The sequence below is a fragment of the Staurois parvus genome, unplaced genomic scaffold (genome assembly GCF_062004578.1).
Source record: "Staurois parvus isolate SC_StPar_1 unplaced genomic scaffold, SC_StPar_1.0 ptg000320l, whole genome shotgun sequence".
NCBI lineage: Eukaryota > Metazoa > Chordata > Amphibia > Anura > Ranidae > Staurois > Staurois parvus.
Window position 1 is genome coordinate 3,020,001 of NW_028318116.1, and position 23,859 is coordinate 3,043,859.

General features: G+C 46.5%; 1 protein-coding gene across 2 annotated transcripts in view; it reads right to left on the reverse strand.

Annotated features, from left to right (window-relative positions):
• Positions 1–23,859, reverse strand: part of LOC149457488 (phospholipid-transporting ATPase IC-like) — a 115,573-nt gene that overhangs the window by 68,208 nt on the left and 23,506 nt on the right. The window contains exons 4-7 of one of the 2 annotated variants that reach the window (XM_089683722.1): positions 21,257–21,339; positions 18,703–18,861; positions 13,719–13,807; positions 12,096–12,286 (exon numbers count right to left, since the gene is read on the reverse strand). In XM_089683722.1, the coding sequence (XP_089539848.1) occupies positions 12,096–12,286; positions 13,719–13,807; positions 18,703–18,861; positions 21,257–21,339 (522 nt within the window). Of the gene's footprint in view, positions 1–12,095; positions 12,287–13,145; positions 13,290–13,718; positions 13,808–18,702; positions 18,862–21,256; positions 21,340–23,859 lie in introns of those variants that run through there. The other variant, XM_089683721.1, reaches the window with a different exon arrangement.

The following is a 23,859-nucleotide window of genomic DNA, read 5'->3' on the forward strand; positions in this document are numbered from 1 at the left end:
TGAGTATGATACTTTGTTTCTTCAATAAATATTTTAAATGATAATGCCCTAGGTCGGTGTAGCAATTGTGCATACAGAGATGGATGCGGTCATCCATCTTGCTAAGAATCCTTCCATCTTGTATCATTTCTACTCCCAAATCAGCTTCCCTCCAATTTCCCCCGTCCCTCAGGAATGTGGTCTGTATGATGCCAGAGATCACAGGCACAGTGGGAGAGCTTCAGGGTTATAAATCCCAAACTAGCTGGTGCCAGGGTGTCTGTTGGCTTCTCAATCTGAGATATCGTAAAACCATAAACCAGTCCTTCACTGAGCTGCAAAGACATTCCAGCTAGTTGTAAAACAGACTCACAATTAAAAATCCCCTTTTCCATATAATTTTATAGCTGGAGATATGGATGACTTACAAGGAAACCAGGCATATATTCAGATCGGTCACTTTAATACAAGTCGGCTGATATCCCCCTAGCTGAAATCTACAGGAGAGCAGAAAATGATATCTCCTTAACCGTCCTAAGCAGGTATGTCATATTTCATATATAGACGTTCAGCAGATGCTTCTGCATATTAATATACTAGTGGCAAGGCTGCTACATGCACCGAGGGTGAGTTATGGATCATGATATAAACGGAGGGATTTTGGTTCTAGCTTGGGTCTCCGCCTCCCACATCCTCCCCAAATGAGGCGATTGGTTCTCTGCTTCAAGGAGATACCCTGCTGAGTTCCTAGAAAGGCTGTTATGCTTGGAGCAGAGAGTTAAGTGGAGTAGGTCGTGTTGAAGTTGAAGAATCCTCCCTTTTAACATCGGAACCAACTTTGGGAGATAAGGCACCCTTTTGGCTCAGGAAACTTGATTTGCTTAACTCAGGACTTTTGGCAAGCACTCTCTCTAAACTTCTGTTATCTCTGTGCTGTGTTATTGCTAGAATATATATATGCTACATCTTTTTCTGTAAATATTAATTATTGCACCCTTTTGGACTTTTAGTAATCAATCTTACTTTCTGAAAGTGTTGAACTGTTTCAAAAGCTCTTTAATGCAAACTAAGAATCCCTGTCTCTGAAGAGCGCTACTGTGTTTTTAAACCTCTATATATCCTTGCCTGCAGTGACAGGGGTATACAGACATTTATTCAAACATCATAGTGTATTGCTGATATTGCAGAGTTTCCTCTTTCTCTGTACAAAAAGGAGGTGGTGGCAGTGTGAAGGGTTAATTGCATAATTAACCTGATCCAGTAACAATCGCTCCTAGGCTGCAGGTACACAGATTTTGGTCCATTAGCTGGAAAATCTTTGTGCAGAGTACAGCTGGGCGTGGAATTGTTACGCACGTGACAGCGCAGTTTTAGATTGGCTAGCCCTTCGGTCACGAGTTTGGTGAGAAGGGCTGGGGTCTGACACCGCGATCGTCAGAGTCGGTGCACCCTTTTTCTGTTTCTCCATTTGCATCTAGTGTATTTGGACCACCCTGGTCTGTTGAGGGCAGCAAGCAGTGCATATTCCAGAAAATTCCATGACATTCCTATTGTGTCTACAGAGTCCTTTCCTAGCGCAGGAGAAAAGTGTTTGTTGTGATGTATTAAAGTATATCTAAAGCCAAAACTCTTTCAAATTTTTAGATATAAATAGAAAAGTTAGGTATTTCTGCGCCCTGTATCCCATTGGAGCGAATTCCCTTCACTTCCTATTGTTTTGACACATCAGGTAAGAGATAATCTCTCCATATTGGGTTAGTCCATTTGAAACAGATCTCAATTTTGTGTAGATGATGGAGAGCTCATCAATCATTTTTTTAGGCTTTTACCTCTTTTGGGCGGGTAAGGACCTACTCTCTGCAAAGGCTGTGCCGATCCACCACGGCCCTCTGGGATTTAGGAGCCCAATATTAGATTGGGGCTGAGTTGGTGTTGAGGCCATCCTGCTATTAATTTTAGGGATTAATGCATTATGCATTGTGTAATATTTAAGTGGATTCTCTGCCTACCTGAGCATAGAATGCTTTTCCCATGTCCTCTTGACACTATTTGAACAAAAAGGAGACTATCACAGTATCAAAGTGTCAGGGCTCCCGGGTATGACCAGAGGTATGTGACTGACGCAGGGAAACGCAGACTTCAGATATGTTATAAACAATATAATTTATTAACACTAACAATACAAACATAAACGCAGTGCAATACTAAAACATAACACAGTGCAAACAAACCAAACCAACCACCCACAGATAACAGTACATACAATGCAAGCGTCGTCAGGTAGGCCGGGTCAATATCAATCGGGCAGGTAGGTACAGGGGGAGCAAGCGGAGAATGGTCGGGGTCACAGGCCAGGTTCAGCAGGTAGCAGGCAGCGTGGTACAGAGGGTCAGGCAGAGGGATGGTCAGGGTCACAAGCCAGGGATCAGAACAGGAGAAGTCAGGGTAGGTACAGGGGGAGCAAGCGGAGAATGGTCGGGGTCACAAGCCAGGTTCAGCAGGTAGCGGGCAGCGTGGTACAGAGGGTCAGGCAGAGGAGAATGGTCAGACAAGCCAGGGATCAGGAGCAGGAGAAGGGTCAGACAAAGCCAGGGATCAGAGCAGGGTCAGCAGAGAATCAGACAAGAACAGGAACAGGGAGCAGGAACAGGATACAGGGCCCAGGAGAAACACACACCAAGGCAGAGTCTGCAGGTCTGAATGTCCCTTAAATACACCAGTATAATTAGTTCCAGGTGTTTGACTGGCTGCAAGGTTGAGTCTCTGATTGCTGGGAGCACCCGCTGGCCAGCCCTGGTACTGCAGCTCATATGGCAGGTGAGTCCCACTATTGCTGGCCAGTCCATTCCTGACACAAAGTTACTCCTAATCTGCATACAGCCATCTATCAACAATGTATTTGCACTTGATCAGTAGTTAAAAAGTGGGTCAAAAAGTCTTTTGTACAGGGGCCCTTTGGTAACTAGGTTTTTCAATGATTGAGATCAAAATAATTGTAGGAGGCTCAGAGTCCTCCTAATCCTAAAGCAGCAAGGTAAGCTTCCATTGCGATTTTTAAATCTCTGATTAAAAAACCCCCCAAAAAATGCAATATATTTCAGACTACTGGTTTTTACTGCTGACTCCAACTTTTGCAGCATATTGCATGTTACACCTGTATTTAGAGTGTAACATGCAACGTGATGCAAATAGGAACCACCAGTGCCCTCCCCCCCCCCCCACTCTGTGAATAAATGAAGTACAAGTCCAATTGCAGATGGACAGGTAGATCTCGATGAAACACAAATGCAGTGATTACTAGTAGTTCGACACTTTCTCCAGCTCTCCAACTGAAAGTCTGTAGCTTGGTATGGACAAGGAGCTGAAGGAAGAGTTTAACGGAGCCTGGAAATGCCCATGTGATCCACTGATTGCAGTTGCAATGCTTTGCAAGAGGATTTATGAAAAAAATGCACATTGTTTTCCCTGCAAATATAGGTTTCTCTTTCAGGTGTTTTACTCTTTATTTTAGCCTGCTGATCTTGCATTATTATGTCCTAGGGTGACAATGCTCACTCACAGTGCTATATTTGTGAAGAAAAGTTGTCACCCAAGGAGAGGACTACAGAATACCCGCTATTTCCCTATCTCCTAACACAGGAGATAAATGATCTGTAGCCATAAAGATAGCTGGGAACAACTTGAACTTCTAACAGTTAGCAGAAGCAGAGAGCACAGAAAGTATGATTGCAAGATTTAAGTTGCTAATTCTGAGATCCAAGTTCCGTAATCTGAGATCTAAGTTCTGAATTCCGGGTTCTGAATTCCATTTCCAAGGTTGAAAAATCCCAAATTCCAAGTTCAGAATTCCAAAATTCTAAATTCCAAATGCTAAATATTGATCACCCAATCCCAAGTTCCATGTTTAAAATCCCAAATTTTTAGTTTTTATTTCTGAGTTCCAAATTCCAAATCCCCAGTGCCAAATTCTGAATTCCAAGTTCATTTTTCCAAATACAAAAAATTGTGAGTTAAAAATTCCTAATTTCAAATTAAGATTTCAGAATTCCAAATTCCGAGTTCCGAGTTACGAATTCCAAGTTCCGAGTTACGAATTCCAAGTTCCGAGTTACGAATTCCAAGTTCCGAGTTACGAATTCCAAGTTCCGAGTTACGAATTCCAAGTTCCGAGTTACGAATTCCAAGTTCCGAGTTACGAATTCCAAGTTCCGAGTTACGAATTCCAAGTTCCGAGTTACGAATTCCAAATTCCGAGTTACGAATTCCAAGTTCCGAGTTACGAATTCCAAGTTCCGAGTTACGAATTCCAAGTTCCGAGTTACGAATTCCAAGTTCCGAGTTACGAATTCCAAGTTCCGAGTTACGAATTCCAAGTTCCGAGTTACGAATTGCAGATTTTGATTTCTGAGCTTCAAATTCCAAAATCAGAATTCAAATTAAATTCTGAAATTCAAATTTCAAGTTCCAAATTCCAATTTCTGAATTCCTAGCTCCAAATTCCAAAATCTGAGTTTCAAATTTCAAGTTCCAGATCATGAATTCTGATTTCTGAATTCCAAGTTCCTTATCCTGAATTCTGAATTACAAATTCTGAATTCCGAATTTCTGCATTCCAAATTTTGAGCTCTGAATTCCAAAATTCTGTTTCAAAATCAAAATTCTGAATTCCTAATTACTAAACTTTGAATTCCAAACTCCAAGTCCAAATTCTGAACTCCGGGTTTTCAAATTCCAAGGTCTGAATTATGATTTCTGAAGTCCAAATTCTGAGTTCCGAGTTGCAAATCCCAAATTTTGAGTTCTGAATTTCAAAATTCCAAGTTTACATTTTGAATTCCTAGTTCCAATTTTGAATCCCAAATCTTGAGTTTCAATTTCCTTATTCCAACTTCGCAAATCCGAATTTAAAATTCTGAATTCAAAATTCTTACTTTTAAGTTCTGAATTTACCTCTTGAAGCTGTGCACTCAACGTCGGCCCTCCAGTACCCCTGACGCCGGGCCCACATCGCCCCCTATCACCGCGTCCCACGGCTCGTCCAACCGCCGCACCACTGTGCCCACCGACGCCGTGCCACAACACCTGCGGATGCCGGCTTACAGCACCCACAGACTGCAACCAGCCAGCTGCAGCCCCAGCCGCCCACCACTCCTTCTCCCCTCCTACAATCGGTCGCTGATGAACTCCGACACGGCATAACGGACTCTCCCCATCCTCATGTCCTGACCGAAACCTCCCTCCTCTCCGACCCGATCAGAATTCTGCCCACCCTAGCATGCCACCTGCACTCCTCCTCCTCGTTCTCCTCTCCTCCATCCCCAAACTTGCCTCCCCCTACTCCCCCAAAACACCTCTACATCGCACCCTCACTTCTTCCCTCCCCCGCTCTCACCACCTCCTCCTACTACTCTACTCCCCCGCAGACGCACAAGCCACCACCAACCGACCCTCGCGCTCCCGCACCTCCCATTCCCATGCCACCTTCCTCACCCTCCTCCTTCTCCTAACCGCCGGTGACATCTCCCCGAACCCTGGCCCTCCATCTCCCCACTCCCCCACCCGGCACCCCCCTACATACGCCAACCACCGCAACCCCCTCAATCTCATATCTGTCCCCCTCCTCCCCACATCCACCCCTCCCCTTTCGGTTGCACTCCTGTACGCCCGTTCGGTTTGCAACAAGCTCACCGCCATCCATGACCTCTCTGTCTCCCACTCCCTCAACCTCCTAGTGGTTACCGAAACCTGTATCCAAGCCACTGACTCCACCTCCCCTGCTGCCCTCTCCTATGGAGGCCTTGTCTGGACCCATTCAACCAGACCGAGCGGACGCAGAGGCGGAGGGGTCGGTATGCTCCTACCACCGCTGAGCACCTTCCAGGTCCTCCCTAACCCTCCCTCCCTATCCTTCTCCTCCACTGCATCCGGCTCTTCTCTCCCACCCCCCTACGGATTGCGGTAATCTATCGGCCTCCTGGCTCCGCATCCCCCTTCCTTGACGACTTTGCCGCCTGGCTTCCCTTTTTCCTCTCCTCCGAGCTACCGACCATTATCCTAGGCGACTTCAATATCCCGATCAACGCCAACAGCCCGGCTACTTTCTAACTCCTCCTTCTAACCTCCTCCTTCGCGCTCACACAGCACACCCAACAGAAACACCCTGGACCTCGTTTTCTCCCACCTCTGCACCCCCACGACTTCACTAACACCCCCTTCCCTCTCTCTGACCACCACCTCCTCACATTCTCCATCTCCCCCTCCCTCAACCCCCCCCCCCCAAAGCGTCTAACCGTCACCCGCAACCTCCGCAATCTGAACCCGACCCATCTCCACCCAGCAGCTGACCGTCTGTATGACAGCATCCTCCCTCTGTCATGCCCTGACCTGGCCACTACTGCATACAACGACTCACTGCTAGCTGCCCTTGACTCCCTGGCACCCCTAACCACTCGTAGCATTAGACCCCGACCGCTTCAACCCTGGCAAACCGACCACACAAAATGCCTCAAACGACGCAGTCGCGCGCTGGAGCGTTTATGGCTCAAAACCAGATCCCCTCCCGCGTTCTCACTCTATAAAGCCGCCTACCTTGCCTACACCACCTCCCTCTACGCCGCCAAGCAAGCCTATTTCATAACCCTTATCTGCACCCTCTCCACCTGTCCTCGTCGGCTCTTCTCCACCTTCAAATCCCTGCTCTCTCCCCCCCCACCCCCACCCAGCACCTCACTCACCGCCCACGAGATTGCCATTCACTTCTAGAAGAATATTGACGCAATCCGTAAGGACATTGTTAACTCACAATCCACCTCTCCACCCAGCCTCCCGCCCACCTACCCTCCCCTTCCCCGACCTCATAGCCACACTACCCCCCACTATACCCATTGCCCCGCACACCATCACCTCCCCAACACTCCGCTCCTTCAGCCCAACTACCTCTGAGGAGGTCTCTAAGGTCTTCACTGAAGCCCGCCTCGCCACCTGCCCCCTGGACCCTATCCCCTCACAGCTCCTCCAGTCACCCCCCCCCTCCATCATCCGCTCCCTCTTCAATCTCTCCCTCTCCACAGGCACCTTCCCCTCCCCTCAAAAATCGTTACCCATTGCCATTGGTACCAGAACTGTTTCAGAGCCTAAAGGCTGCGGTTATATTCACAAAGCTTGATTTAAGGGGGGCCTATAACCTGGTACGCATAAGAGAGGGGGACGAGTGGAAAACGGCTTTCCGTACCCGGTTTGGCCACTTTGAATACCTGGTCATGCCATTTGGGCTGTGCAATGCACCAGCCACCTTCCAACATTTTGTGAACGACATCTTCAGGGATTTTTTGGATGTCTTCGTTATCGTCTACTTGGACGACATACTAATTTTTTCACCCTCTCTAGAGGATCATAGGATACATGTGGCAAAGGTATTGGGGCGGTTGCGGCAGCATGGGTTATATGCTAAGGCGGAGAAATGTTGCTTCGAGCAATCTAGCATCACATTTCTAGGCCTGATTATCTCCACTGTGGGGGTCGCGATGGACCCCCAGAAGGTCTCTGCAATTTTAGATTGGCCTGAACCCACGGACAAAAAAGGTGTCCAACGGTTTATAGGGTTCGCAAACTTTTATCGGAAGTTCATCAAGAACTTCTCGGGTCTGGTCTCCCCCATTACTCAACTAACCAAACTTGGAACCCGGTTCAAATGGACACCGGAGGCTCAAGAAGCTTTCGAAGCTCTGAAAAAGCTATTTACCTCGGCACCCATCCTGGGCCACCCGGACGCGGCCCTGCCCTACATCTTGGAGGTAGATGCATCGGAGAATGCAGTAGGATCCATCCTGTCTCAGCGGAAAGGCACCAAAGAGTTACTCCATCCCGTAGCATTCTTCTCGAGGAAACTCACCTCAGCGGAGAAGAATTACGATATCGGTGATCGAGAGCTGCTGGCTATCAAAGCAGCGCTAGAGGAATGGAGGTACCTGCTGGAAGATGCCTCACACCCATATTGATTTTCACAGACCACAATAATCTGGAATATCTGAGGACTGCCAAGCGTCTACGCCCACAGCAGGCAAGATGGACTCCGAAGAAGAACTGGTACCCGACACTATCTTGTCTTCAGGGAACTTCTTGGCGCTCCAGACGGACCTTCGCTCCAAGTTAATAGAAGCATCTACGGCCACACCAACCCCAGTTGGGGTATCCCTCCAGAACAAGGGGGGACTCTTGTGGAAGGAAGATTCAATCGTGGTACCTGAGGAAGTCCGGACCCTGGTTTTGGGGCATTGCCACGATCACCCGCTGGCAGGTCACTTTGGCCCAGTCAAGACTCTGGAGCTTCTCCGGCGCTCTTCTTGGTGGCCAAACATGGCTAAGGATTGCAAGCGCTACGTGAGATCCTGTACCATCTGCCAGAAGAGCAAGCCATCGAGGAGCAAAGCCTGGGGGCTGTTGCGACCTTTGCCGATTCCCGAACGGCCTTGGCAGAAGATCGCGATGGACTTCATAGTCGAGCTCCCACCGTCGCAAGACCAGACAACAATTCTGGTGGTCAGTGATCGCCTATCCAAAATGGCTCACTTCGTGCCACTAAGGAAGACTCCGTCAGCAGCCGGGACGGCGCGAATATTTATCCGGGAGATCGTTAGACTTCATGGAGTACCTGAGGACATTGTCTCTGATCGAGGGGTCCAGTTTACATCTAAGTTTTGGAGGGCTCTGTGCAAGGCCCTGGACATCAAGTTGTCCCTCTCCTCCGCGTTCCACCCTCAGACCAACGGTCAGACCGAGAGGACGAACCAGACCCTGGAGCAATACTTGCGTTGCTACACGTCTTTCCTGCAGGATGACTGGTTGTCACTCTTACCCCTGGCGGAGTTCGCTTATAACAACGCAAGCCATTCAGCAACGGGGCAGTCCCCATTCTTTTCGAATTATGGGTTTCACCCTGTCTTTCTCCCTGATTTGGTCTCTGAACGCCCAGTTCCAGCAACGCAGGATGCGTTGACCTTCTTCTCCGCCAATAACAAATTACTCCAAGAAGCTATCGCTCGGGCCCAAGAGGACAATAAGAAGGAGTTTAACAAGAAACGAAGAGGGGATTTGGCGTTGCGGCCTGGGCAGAAGGTGTGGTTGGCCACAACCAACTTAAAGATGCTTTGTCCCTCGAAAAAATTGGGACCTAAATTTGTGGGGCCTTTTCAGGTAAAGCGGATGGTCAATGAAGTGGCATATGAGCTTATCCTTCCGGACATGTTCAGAATTCATCCAGTCTTCCATGTATCCCTGCTGAAGCCAGTGATCCCAGATGCCTTCCCAGAACGAGAATCCAGACCCCCAGAGGCCATAACGGTCGAAGGACAAGAGGAATTTGAGGTGGAAACGATCCTTAAGTGCCGAAGAAGGGGGGCCAGACCCAATTCCTAATTAAGTGGAAGGGCTATGGTCCTGAGGACAATTCCTGGGAACCGGCTCATAATGTCCACGCACCTAGACTAGTCCGGGAGTTTCTTCGTGATCACCCGTGGTGGAGAGATCGGGTGGGCATCCGGAGGTTGCCCGTAGGGGGGGGGGCAATGTCGGAGATCGCCGCGCCGCTGGGCTCGGCGCAGGCGCAGTATACCTCCCTGTACGCGGGCGCCGGGACTTGGCCGACCGCGGCAATCAGGTTCGCGCATGCGCAGTAGAGACCACGGGCGCGCGCCTGGCACCAATGACAGCGCAGGGCGGGATATTTAAATGGCCCTGAGCTGTCATTCAGTGCCTTTTGGTCTCTTGAATCCTGTGAACCTGTTTAAAGTAAGTTGCTGGCCCGGATTGTGTCCTGACCTTGCTGTTTTCTCTTGTTCTTGACCCTTGCTTGCCTGACCTCTCTCCTGAATGCCCCCTATTGGATCTGACCTGCTGTTGCTGACCTGGCGTGTGACCCGACTATTCTTTGCCCGCTGCTCTGTACCGCACCGTCCCCATAGTTACCGACCCGGCTTGTATGACCTTGCACTTGCTCAGCCATCCATCCATCCATCCCTCTCAACGGGGTCTCCAGACCTCCTCATACCTGGCTCTCTCCCGTGGGAGCCCCTGGCAAATACCCCTACCACTGACGGGTGTCCTCAGTAGTCACGACCTGGTCCTGGGGTACTCCAAGTCCATCCCCACCATCAGGGGCCCTGGTGAACAAGTACTCTGGGGCTTAGACTCCGTGCGCTGGGAACATCCGATCAGTGGAGTGCTAGTGGTACCGCCGGGCAGTCCCTTACACCCATCTCCTTGTTGCCCTTCACTTCCAAGCTCCTTGAGCGCCTGGTCTACAATCACCTAAGCACCAACCTCACTGATAACAACCTCCTTGACCCCCTACAGTCTGGCTTCTGCCCCCTGCACTCCACCGAAACCGCCCTACTTAAAATCACCAATGACCTGCTAACTGCCAAACCCAATGGCCACTATTCTATCCTCCTGCTCCTTGACCTCTCCGCGGCCTTCGACACTGTTGACCACCCTCTCCTCCTTGCCAAACTGAACTCCCTTGGCATCAAGGACACTGCTCTCTCCTGGTTCACCTCCTACCTTTCCCAACGCTCCTTCAGCGTCCCCTACAACACTGCCACCTCCCCCTCTCTGTCGGGGTCCCCCAAGGCTCCGTCCTCGGGCCCCTCCTCTTCTCCATCTATACCTCCTCCCTTGGTAAACTTATTCACTCCCACGGCTTCAATTACCACCTCTATGCCGACGACACCCAAATTTACCTCTCCACCCCCCACTTCACCCCCTCACTCTCTGCCCGCATCGTCCACCTCCTAAACGACATATCAGACTGGATGTCGCTCCATTTCCTCAAACTTAACCTATCCAAAGCAGAGCTCCTTGTCTTCCCCCCTCCCCATGCCCCCCCCATCCTCTCCATCACTACTAACAACGCCACCATCTCTCCCACCCCACACGCCACTCCAGGGAGTCACCCTGGACTCCCACCTCTCCTTCCTACCCCACATCCAACTGCTATCTAGACCTTGCAGGCTCCACCTCCGCAACATCTCCAAGATACGCACATTCCTCACCCCAGACACTACCAAACAACTCGTACACTCCCTCATCATCTCACACCTGGACTACTGCAACTCCCTTCTCACTGGCCTACCCAAACGAACACTATCCCCACTCCAGTCGATCCTAAACTCTGTGGCCAGACTCATCCACCTCACCAAGCGCTCCACATCTGCCTCCCCCCTCTGTCAATCCCTTCATTGTCTCCCGATTGCCCAACGCATCAAGTTCAAGCTGCTAAACCTGACCTACAAGGCCACTCACAATGCCGCCCCGAACTACATAACTGACCTGATAACCCAGATACTACCCTAACCGTGCCCTCCGCTCCTCACAGGACCTCCTGCTCTCCTCCTCCCACGCCAGATTGCAGGACTTCTCTAGGACTTCCCCCATCCTCTGGAACTCCCTACCCCAATCCATTAGACTGTCACCTACCCTCCTCACCTTCAGGCGCACCCTGAAAACCCTCCTCTTCAGGGAAGCCTACCCCAACCTCACCTAACACCCGACCTCACCTAACAATTAACCTCCTCCAATCCACCCACCACTCCATCCCCCACAGCCATCTCCTCCTGTGCCACCTTCCCCTCCCTCCTAGATTGTAAGCTTGAAAGAGCAGGGCCCTCGAACCCCTCGTGTAGTGTATTGTTACTGTCTTGTCTCATGTTATGTCCCCCTGCTACTGTACAGCGCTGAGCATACCCTTTGCTTTGGCTATATAAATACTGTATAATAATAATAATAAAGTTCCAAATTACAAATTCCAACATCCAGCTCATTGGGTTTCTGACAGGATCAACAGGTATAACAAACAACCTTCAATTTTATATTTAATGGACCAAAAGGAAGCAAACAAGAGAAGTTTATTGTTAGGGATTACATATACTTTAACTGTAAAATTTAAATGACAAACTAAGCTAGTAGCACTTGGTCCCCATTATAAAAGTGATGTATAGATTGACTATGCCATAATTTACCTTTTAGGTTCTGATAAACTCTGCGATTTGAGCTTTTTTACAATACAAGAGTAAATGAATGAACAATGTGTAAATTAATGGTCTATGCCTTAGTCTACTTACGAAATGTAAAGGAAGAAGGGCACCAGCGTAGCAATGGTAGCAAGGTATCCCATGAACATTAAAACCCCAAAAGTAGCAGATGAGTACTTTGGGTGTCTTGGTAAATAGTAATGCTTCTGTAGATACAAACCGTCCCAAATTCCAGCTCCAATACCCAAGACAATAGATATACTGACCACAAACACCGCAATCTGTAATCCACACAAATGCAGTTAATTAAAAAGTACTCTTTAAAGTTAAACTCCAGTCAAGAAGCTAAATACAAAGATGAAATACATATATGGGAGCCATTTTACCTGCCAAATGATTTGTATTTCTGGTCATCCCAGTCATGAGACTTACACAGCTCTGCCATACAGCACAGCTTTGTTTGGGAGGGTAGGAGACTGGATTTTCTTGGCTGCATTTAAAGCAGCAGAGCGTCTCCTAGTACAGCTGGGATTGACTACCTTTATAGTAAAGTAGTACTGGAACAGACCATGGATGGTTGCATTGGGTGTAGGACACTCCCATAACCCCTTAGATAACTGCTCCTAACTTTATATCTTATGGAAGTCACTGGAAGGAGGAGGCAAGTCAAACTCAGCTCTGCACCCAAGGTCTTATGATCTGTTTAGGTGACATTTTATAATTAAACCTGTTAAGCCAATTGTTTTAAATTTGAGTAGAGAAGGATTAGAACCCGTTTTTTTGTTGCTCTCCAAGATTGTGTTGGAAGAGAGGGCAACTATCATATATCAACAAAGAAACACAAAAATGCTTTTCTTCAGTGGTGCAGGGGGAAGCTGAAACCCATGTTGGATTATTGGTCCCTGTTGACAGCAGGACAGAAAGCAAGGGTAAATATCTCTAATGGAGCCCCAGGTAGAGTTAACACTCAACAGGATTTCTAATCCCCCCCACTCTAACATAAAAAAAAAGTTTTGTCTTGGCATCCACTAAGGCTGAGCCCTGGAAAAACTAAAAGTTCTACCTTGTAGTAGGGCTGCCCTTGAACTGCAAAGGTTAACTGCTCCTTTAGTCTAGGGAATGGTAAGAACACTTACTTACCTGATTCTCTGCTCTGGCAGTGGACTGTTCTTCAGTGCCTTCACACCCAATGAAGGAGTTACAATTCCCAAATCGGTCTTCACAACATCAGAGGACCTTGGACCGCAGGAGTGCAAGGGAGAAGGGATCGGTCTAGCAATACGGAGAAGCCTGTGGGAGTGGAGGATCAGGTAAGTAAAAACTGCTGTACCCAGTCTCCCAGGCATAAACGAGCAGTTAACCCTTGCAATTCAGATGCAGCCCTACTGCACGGGAAGACCTAATTTACCAGGAGTTTGGCTTTATGCACTTTCGTCATTAGCTACTGCCTCTGTGTCAGTGAGATTCCCTTTTAGAAATCTATGTGGAATCTTCTGACTCTTAGGCCAGAGCACCATCAATGATTCCCATAAGATCTAGAAGAAGAGGAGCTTTGTGACCATAATCTTTAGATTAAAATACCCCTAGGCCAGGGAAACTGATGTAGTTACTCTTCAGGCCACCACCCATCCCTTGACCAATAGCTACGCTCATCACTCCACAGCCACTTGTCTACTTCTAGATCTTGGAGTTTTCCTTTACAACAGAACTTACACACAGAACAAGTTTGTTGATTAGATGATCCATTTTTGTAAACTTTAAACACATTTTACCAGAGTTTTTCATGATTTTTGTGTCGAATCCTGAAAAAAAAAAAAGAAAAAAAAAAAAAAAAGACTTTTAAATACATGGTTCCAATACAACAAAACTGTGTAATACAGAAAACAAAATGTAAAAAAAGGCAGAGGGATGTGTCAGGCTGTCCAAAAGGCTGTCTAAAGTACCGACAAGCTGTAGTCTCCATCCAACACAGAGCAGTCATTACCTCCAACATAAAGATGCTTCTCCAACCAAAAGTAATGAGTTCACAGAATGTTGTGCAGGTCTGTATCTGGTCATTAGAGATGAGCGAATCGAACCAGGCGAACCGGAATTCGATACGAATTTCAGGAAAAATTTGATTCGCGTCGAATCCGAATATTTGCCTACTTCGGGTGCGCGAATCGGATTTTTCCCGATCAGCCGGCAAAAGTGTCCCTGCAGAGAGCTCCGCTATTTCTGACAGTTCTCTGACAGAAGGAACACATGTACAGCGGTTGAAACATTGTATCTATTAGTTTCCATTTAGGATACAGATGTTTCAACCGCTGTACATGTGAAGAAGCTGTCAGAGAACTGTCAGAAATAGAGGAACTCTGCACATACACTTTTTGCCGGTTTGGAATTCTTATTTTCATCCTACTTCTTCTTCTTCTTCTACTTCTTCATCCTCATCCTCAGAAGAAGAAGAAGAGGATGAGGATGAGGAAGAAGAAGAAGAAGAAGAAGTAGGATGAAAATAAGAATAATTCCAAGCCGGCAAAAAGTGTATGTGCAGAGTTCCTCTATTCTGCAGATACACTTAGAGGAGCTCTGCACATACACTTTTTGCCGGCTTGGAATTAATCTTATTTTCATCCTACTTCTTCTTCTTCATCCTCATCCTCAGAAGAAGAAGAAGAGGATGAGGATGAAGAAGAAGAAGAAGAAGTAGGATAAAAATAAGAATAATTCCAAGCCGGCAAAAAGTGTATGTGCAGAGTTCCTCTATTCTGCAGATACACTTAGAGGAGCTCTGCAGATACACTTAGAGGAGCTCTGCACATACACTTTTTGCCGGCTTGGAATTAATCTTATTTTCATCCTACTTCTTCTTCTTCTTCATCCTCATCCTCAGAAGAAGAAGAAGAGGATGAGGATGAAGAAGAAGAAGAAGAAGAAGAAGTAGGATGAAAATAAGAATAATTCCAAGCCGGCAAAAAGTGTATGTGCAGAGTTCCTCTATTCTGCAGATACACTTAGAGGAGCTCTGCAGATACACTTAGAGGAGCTCTGCACATACACTTTTTGCCGGCTTGGAATTAATCTTATTTTCATCCTACTTCTTCTTCTTCATCCTCATCCTCATCCTCAGAAGAAGAGGATTAGGATGAAGAAGTAGGATGAAAATAAGAATAATTCCAAGCCGGCAAAAAGTGTATGTGCAGAGTTCCTCTATTCTGCAGATACACTTAGAGGAGCTCTGCAGATACACTTAGAGGAGCTCTGCACATACACTTTTTGCCGGCTTGGAATTAATCTTATTTTCATCCTACTTCTTCTTCTTCTTCTTCATCCTCAGAAGAAGAAGAGGATGAGGATGAGGATGAAGAAGAAGAAGAAGAAGAAGAAGTAGGATGAAAATAAGAATAATTCCAAGCCGGCAAAAAGTGTATCTGCAGAGCTCCTCTAAGTGTATCTGCAGAATGTCATTTATGGAAACAAATAGATACAATGTTTCAACCGCTGTATGGAGTGAATGTCCCAGAACTGTCAGAAATAGACTATTTATGACAGTTCTGGGACATTCCCTCCATACAGCGGTTGAAACCGCTGTATGGAGTGAATGTCCCACAACTGTCAGAAATAGACTATTTCTGACAGTTCTGGGACATTCACTCCATACAGCGGTTGAAACCGCTGTATGGAGTGAATGTCCCACAACTGTCAGAAATAGACTATTTATGACAGTTCTGGGACATTCCCTCCATACAGCGGTTGAAACCGCTGTATGGAGTGAATGTCCCACAACTGTCAGAAATAGACTATTTCTGACAGTTCTGGGACATTCACTCCATACAGCGGTTGAAACCGCTGTATGGAGTGAATGTCCCACAACTGTCAGAAATAGACTATTTATGACAGTTCTGGGACATTCCCTCCATACAGCGGTTGAAACCGCTGTATGGAGGGAATGTCCCACAACTGTCAGAAATAGACTATTTCTGACAGTTCTGGGACATTCACTCCATACATGTCCCAGAACTGTCAGAAATAAACTATTTCTGACAGTTCTGGGACATTCCCTCCATACAGCGGTTGAAACCGCTGTATGGAGTGAATGTCACAGAACTGTCAGAAATAGACAGAAACTGTCACAGAACTGTCCTTCTCATCCTTCTTCTCATCCTTCTTCTCATCCTTCTCCTTCTCATCCTTCTCCTTCTCCTTCTCATCCTTCTCCTTCTTCTTCTCATCCTTCTCCTTCTTCTCATCCTTCTCCTTCTTCTCATCCTTCTCCTTCTCCTCATCCTTCTCCTTCTCCTTCTTCTCATCCTTCTCCTTCTCCTTCTCCTTCTCATCCTTCTCCTTCTCCTTCTCCTTCCTCATCTCCAAGGGCATTTAAATTAAAGGTACAGTGTTCTGCACTAATTTAAAGGCTCTCTGAAGCCTAGAAACCCTTTTTATAAGTTAACTTCGTAGCGAATTAATTCGCATCGAATCGAATTTCTTCCTGGAATTCGCCAAATCAGCCGAATCGAATTTTTGAAAAATTCGCTCATCTCTACTGGTCATCTATTTTGAATAAGGTCAAGGATGTGTTAAAGAAGTATGGTGTGTCAGTCACTGGCTCTCTGCTCTACCCCTCCAGCGCTTACTTGAGCTCTGGGCTGTGGAGGGGACAGGAGCAGCTTGCTCAGTCTCCCAGTGCCTCGCTTAGAGGCTGAGCCAGCTGCCGGTCCAGGCATCTGGGTGGATCCGAATTTTAAAAAGTTAAACTCTTTTCAAAGCCTGGATTGGGTGAAAATTAGTATAGAGTATAGAACGAACTGAACTCCTGTGATCCACAGGAGAAGTAGGGCCAAAAGTTTTGACTATAGTTCTACTTTAGGATTGCTACTTGAAAAAAGTATTGAGGAACAGAGCAGCTACTACTTTATTGTGGGGTCAATTGGGGATTCATTTTTTTCTCTCACTTTAAATTGTATGTAAACCCTAATCTATTATATTTCAGTATGTTCAGCATCATGGCTCCTGGTATACAGTTTTAAGCAACTTTTTAATTTGTAGATCTGTTGCAAAGTTTCCTACCTTAAGACCCTGTTAGTAACAAAACTTCCTATTGCAAGCTCATAATGCCTCATTCTGAGTGGGATTGGAAGTGCAGAATGGCACAGCCTGCAAGTCCAATGGGATTGCAGGCATTTTTGAAGGGGGGGGGGGGGAGAACTAGAAAAAAAACTTTGGTTGTATGGAGATCCTTTCTATGTTTCTGTTGTTAGGAGTTGAGGTTGATAGATTAATCCTCCATTAATAAAGTTATATTACTGAGCACCCAAGTAAAAAAGTTATTTTACCTCAAAGCCCTTCTCTTGGGAAAGAAAAAAGATCAGGCAAATAAAACTGCTTTTTCTTGGCTAACTCCATGGCAGCATATGAATGGGTAGACTCCATCCTCACTCCTACCCCATAAAACCCCTCTCCCATAAATTTTGAAGCTGATCCAATTCACGTATTCCTATTTTGTCCTCATCACCTCATAGGGCAGAACAAGACATGCAAGCAGTTTGCCTTACCTGGCACGTCTGTTTAAACTGTAGCTTTTGTTAAAAGAAAATATTCTCCCTGAATGCAGGACTGCTTAGGATGATCAGTTACATTTACTGGATGGTAGGATACTCTGAGCTTACTCTCAAGCTTCGCCTTTCTTTAAGTTTTAGGTCATCTCTTTGGCACTGTTTTCTGGCAAAAACAGATGGAAGGAAAGTTCATCAAGATTAATTGCCGATTATGAGGCTAAAGGTTCGGCCCCTACACAAGTGCAATGACCAACACACTCAACCAGAAGTGTGGACTTTGTGGGCTCCCTGCCACTGGGTGCTATAAGTAGGATGACAGCATGGTCCTCTACTAACACCTTTACGGCTCACTGTGGAGTGAAGCTAGCACCATTATCCTGTTATTTTTGGAGTTAAACTTTGAGTGGTGATTGAAACCTTATATTTTCTGCATCCCACCCTTGTTTGTACCTAGTTATTTTCCCTTTTGTATGCTGACAGGAAGTTAGTCAAAAAATGGAAAATTGCTTTCAAATACTTTCTGTATTTTCCTTTCTTGATTAACTCCATGGCAGCATAGGATCCCTCCCAGTTGTTGACTAGGCTAGTTATGGAACATGTGCACTGGATCTGCCTCACAATTTGTACAATACAACCATTTGTATACTGCCATGGAGTGAACTAGACCATCAGTTTCCCCTCTGATGGTTTATATTAAAACTTTTTTTTAGAGAGACTGATTAAATTAGATCAGTAGTGGTTAACCCTCTTGATATGTAGGCCTCAAGTGCAACCTCTGAAAGCACCAAAGGGTAGCACAAAAAACTGATTCAATGTAATGCTAGAGAAAACTGTCAGAGACTGCAGATGAGACAGGTGATGGTCAAAGACTATAAACATGCTACAAGAGATGGTGATTGCAGACATGCTTCAGGAAAAATTCAGATACTACAAACATGCAATAGGAGATGGTAAAGACTAAAGATATGCTTCAGCAGACAGTTAATGACTGGAGACACATCACATGAGATTGCTGGAGATCACAGCCAGTACAAGGAAAAAAAGGAAAAAGGCTTCTGTCTGGGGCAGCCATGAGGACTGCGCAAAAAAAGTTCCAAATAGCTGAAGGTTGGACTCCAGGTAACTAGATTGTGGTTCCAAAATAAATAAATAGTACAGACCTGCATAAAGGACCAGTCCATAGCAGCACGCAGTATTTCGAATCCTGCAGTCCCTTAGGAGGAGGTTCTCACTATTTAATGGATATTTTTTGCCTTTCCAGTCCAAGACTCCCACAAAACTGTATATCTGTGTATTTGGAGCCTCACATGTCACAAGACCTGTAAAAACACAATTTATCAAGGTTGAGATCATCTACTTAACGCAGCAACAGTAACCACAGTAAAATGTTTTACATACAGGTGAAACTCAAAAAATTATAATATCGTGCAAAAGTTCATTTATTTCAGTAATGCAACTTAAAAGGTGAAATATATGAGATAGACTCATTACATGCAAAGCAAGATAGTTCAAGCTGTGATTTGTCATAATTGTGATGATTATGGCTTACAGCTCATGAAAACCCCAAATCCACAATCTCAGAAAATTAGAATATTGTGAAAAGATGCAATATTCTAGGCTCAAAGTGTCCCACTCTAATCAGATAATTAAGCCATAACACCTGCAAAGGGTTCCTGAGCCTTTAAATGGTCTTAGTCTGGTTCAGTAGGAATCACAATCATGGGAAAGACTGCTGACCTGACAGTTGTGCAGAAAACCATCATTGACACCCTCCATAAGGAGGGAAAGCCTCAAAAAGGTAATTGCAAAAGAAGTTGGATGTTCCCAAAGTGCTGTATCAAAGCACATTAATAGAAAGTTATGTGGAAGGGAAAAGTTTGGAAGAAAAAGGTGCACAAGCAGCAGGGATGACCACAGCCTGGAAAGGATTGTCAGGAAAAGGCCATTCAAAAGTGTTGGGGACTTTCACAAGGAGTGAACTGAGGCTGGAGTCAGTGCATTAAGAGCCACCACACACAGACGGATCCTGGACATGGGCTTCAAATGTCGTAATTCCTCTTGTCAAGCCGCTCCTGAACAACAAACGTCAGAAGCGTCTTACCTGGGCTAAAGAAAAACAGACCTGGTCTGTTGCTCAGTGGTCCAAAGTCCTCTTTTCTGATGAGAGCAACGTTTGCATCTCATTTGAAAACCAAGGACCCTGAGTATGGAGGAAGAATGGAGAGGCACACACTGCAAGATGCTTGAAGTCCAGTGTGAAGTTTCCACAGTCTGTTGATTTGGGGAGCCATGTCATCTGCTGGTGTTGGTCTACTGTGCTTCATTAAGTCCAGAGTCAACACAGCCGTCTACCAGGAGATTTTGGAGCACTTCATGCTTCCTTCAGCAGATGAACTTTATGGGGATGCGGACTTCATTTTCCAGCAGGACTTGGCACCTGCCCACACTGCCAAAAACACCAAAACCTGGTTCAATGACCGTGGGATTACTGTGCTTGACTGGCCAGCAAACTCGCCTGACCTGAACCCCATAGAGAATCTATGGGGCATTGCCAAGAGAAAGATGACATGAGATGGAACAATGCAGAAGAGCTGAAGGCTGCTATTGAAGCATTCTGGTCTTCCATAACACCTCAGCAGTGCCACAGGCTGATAGCTTCCATGCTATGCTGCATTGAGGCAGTAATTGCTGCAGAAGGGGCCCAAACCAAGTACTGAGTACATATGCATGCTTATACTTTTCAGAGGTCCGATATTGTTCTATGTACAATCCTTGTTTTATTGATTGCATGTAATATTCTAATTTTCTGAGATTGTGGATTTGGGGTTTTCATGAGCTGTAAGCCATAATCATCACAATTATGACAAATCACGGCTTGAACTATGTTGCTATGCATGTAATGAGTATCTCATATTAGTTTCACCTTTTAAGCTGCATTACTGAAATAAATGAACTTTTGCACGATATTCAAATTTTTTGAGTTTCACCTGTATCAGAGCAAACATCTGAACCGGTTTCCTCTTTTTTAAGCGGATATATTCAATTTGGCTTGGACATATTTCTTAAGTATAGAAAGGTATTTTATTATTCTATATTTATGCTTTAAGCATGCTTAGAATGTTATAAAACAGCTTGCCTAAAATTTGAAGGTGCCATGGCTGACTACAAGGTTTTTGGAGCAATGTTTGAGTGAGATTGCCCCAAGTCTGTCCTCATTAACATAAAATGCAAGAAGTCCAGCCTCTAGACCCTTAACTCTTTGTTAGGACAGACAGTCAAATTTAGTTACAGTTGATAATTAGGATTTGCCTGCATAGAACAGAAATGTTTCCTTGCTGAAGTATCTAGAACAGAGCATCTAAAAAAGATAGGCTGCAATTAAAAAAAAAAAGAAAATGCTATGTGAATGGGAACATTTAACAAATATAAAATAGGCGTTGTTCCAATTTGGATGCAAAAGAAAAAAATGATGTAGTAAAAGCTTTGGAAACTGAAATGGTGTAAATGCAGCCATATGCACCGGAGTACTGGTAGTAAAAAACGCCTACTGGAAGATCCAAAGCCTCACCCCAGCAAAACACAGAAATGTGTCCAGGGTTAAATGGCTTTTTATTAGTGTGCTGTGACCTTGTGACCATATCTGGAACTTGTAGGATAGGGATCATCTTATTGCATCACATAACCAACTGCTTTTGAACCCGATGTGAATATTACCATCAAATGCTGCCAGCGTTTGTAATGTGTTTAGGTTGGAGTGTGTAACTGTCAAAGCCTGACGGAATTTAAGGTTGGTCTCTCTGGAAAATAAAAGGAAAAAAAACACAAAGCTTATAAAAAGTTAATGTACTAATGGCATAAATATAGCATATAGTGGCCAGAGTGGCAAAAGAAAGTAATGGAATAAAATGCCTGTGGGAGCTTACAGGTACAAAACCAAAGCAGTTATAACACAGTTGCCGATATTCTACAAAGGATCACCAGACACAAATTATCTAAGCAAGTCTGTGTGGTAAATGCTAGAAGTAAAGTCTTTAGAATAGGGGTCTCCAAACTATATCCCGGGGGCCACATCTGGCCCGGTACAAGATTTTATCTAGCCTGCAGCTAGGGTCAGGGGGGTATCCTCCGAGTACATGGCGCAAAGTGGGAATTCAGATCAGTTAGTCTCTGCTTCTGATGGGACCCTGATGTATGGAGGAGGGGGGCTTCTAATGACACTCTTCATAGTAACAGTGCAGTAAATAAGCATCATTACTAGAGATGAGCGAAGTATTCAAAAATTCAATTCGACTGATTCGGCGAATTCGTGGAAAAATTTCGATTCGAGTCGAATATATTCGCTGTGAATTTAACTTAAAAAAGGGTGTTTCTAGGCTTCAGAGAGACTTAATATTAGTGCTGAACACTGTACCTTTAATTTAAATGCCCTTGGAGTCTGCTGGGGAAGAGAAATAATACTGTCAGGCAGTATGACATGCAGATGAGTGCCGTCGATCTTAGAATCACCGCACACTTCACTCATTTGGCCAGTCACGGGGCCAAAACCAGAGTGTGGAGCCACAGTGTGGCGGTGGAGGCAGCAGCAATGGGAGGCCATACAGCACCCTATGACAAAAATGGAAACCACCAGCAGTGTGAGGAGACCTGAAAGTGGCACATGGCAGAGTGTGGCGATAGAGACAGCAGCAATGGGAGGCCGTACAGGGACCCATGACACACTCTGGACCTGGCAGCAGCATGAGGAGGCGGTACAGGGGCCCATGGCAGATTACGGGCCTGGCAGCAGCATGAGGAGTCGGTACGGGGGCCCATGGCAGATTACAGGCCTGGCAGCAGCAATGGGAGGCCGTACAGGGACCCATGACACAATCTGGACCTGGCAGCAGCATGGGGAGGCGGTACAGGGGCCCATGACAGATTACGGGCCTGGCAGCAGCATTTGGAGTCGGTACGGGGGCCCATGACACACTCTGGACCTGGCAGCAGCATGAGGAGGCGGTACAGGGGCGCATGACAGATTACGAGCCTGGCAGCAGCAACTTGGACAGGAGGACGTTCAGTTTCTGCACCGTCTGGTGCGTGCTCGCAAACTGTTGTCTCTTGGAAACGGATTCCAAGAAAGACTGCTGACGGAATCCGTGAAGAGGAGTAGCAGGAGAAGGAGCATCTGAACGAGCGGAATATGCCAACAAGCGACAACAGGGGCCCATGACAGATTACGGGCCTGGCAGCAGCATGAGGAGTCGGTACGGGGGCCCATGGCAGATTAGGGGCCTGGCAGCAGCTATGGGAGGCCCGTAATCTGCCAGCACCCTATGACAAAAAATGGAACCCACCAGCAGTGTGAGGAGACCTGAAAGTGGCACATGGCAGAGTGTGGCGATGGAGACAGCAGCAATGGGAGGCCGTACAGGGACCCATGACAGACTCTGGACCTGGCAGCAGCATGAGGAGGCGGTATAGGGGCCCATGGCAGATTAGGGGCCTGGCAGCAGCTATGGGAGGCCCGTAATCTGCCAGCACCCTATGACAAAAAATGGAATACACCAGCAGTGTGAGGAGACCTGAAAGTGGCACATGGCAGAGTGTGGCGATGGAGACAGCAGCAATGGGAGGCCGTACAGGGACCCATGAGAGACTCTGGACTTGGCAGCAGCATGAGGAGGCGGTATAGGGGCCCATGGCAGATTAGGGGCCTGGCAGCAGCTATGGGAGGCCCGTAATCTGCCAGCACCCTATGACAAACAATGGAACACACCAGCAGTGTGAGGAGACCTGAAAGTGGCACATGTTTGGGGCATGATTCATGGCGGATTTAGTCAGTTGTGTCAGGAACTGGTGGTTTGAAATCCAGACTAATCCACGCCTGATTCATTTTCACAAACGTCAGTCTCTCCACACTTTGGGTGGACAGTCGTGTCCTCCGCGGAGTTGCAATACCTCCTGCCGCACTAAACACGCGCTCCGATGCCACGCTACTGGCCGGGCATGACAGCCTTTCAAGGGCAAATTCAGCTAGTTGGGGCCAAAGGTCAAGTTTTGTTGCCCAGTAGTCAAGGGGATTGTCTACCTCGGTTGGCAGGGTGCTGTCCAAGTAGGCCCAAGCCTGTTGTTTGAGGTCCTGCTCCAGGTCCACCTGATGCTGCTGCTGCTGCTGCGGCTGGTTAGTAGTTTCCTCACTGCGCTGGTGAAGAAAGCTACTCATCATCGACTGCAGACTGAGGCAGCCGCTGCTGGTGGAGCTGCCACTGCTCCTACCACCCCACCCCTCCCCTGCTGCCATGGCAGCGGAACGCGAGCGCACAGGGCCCACAGTG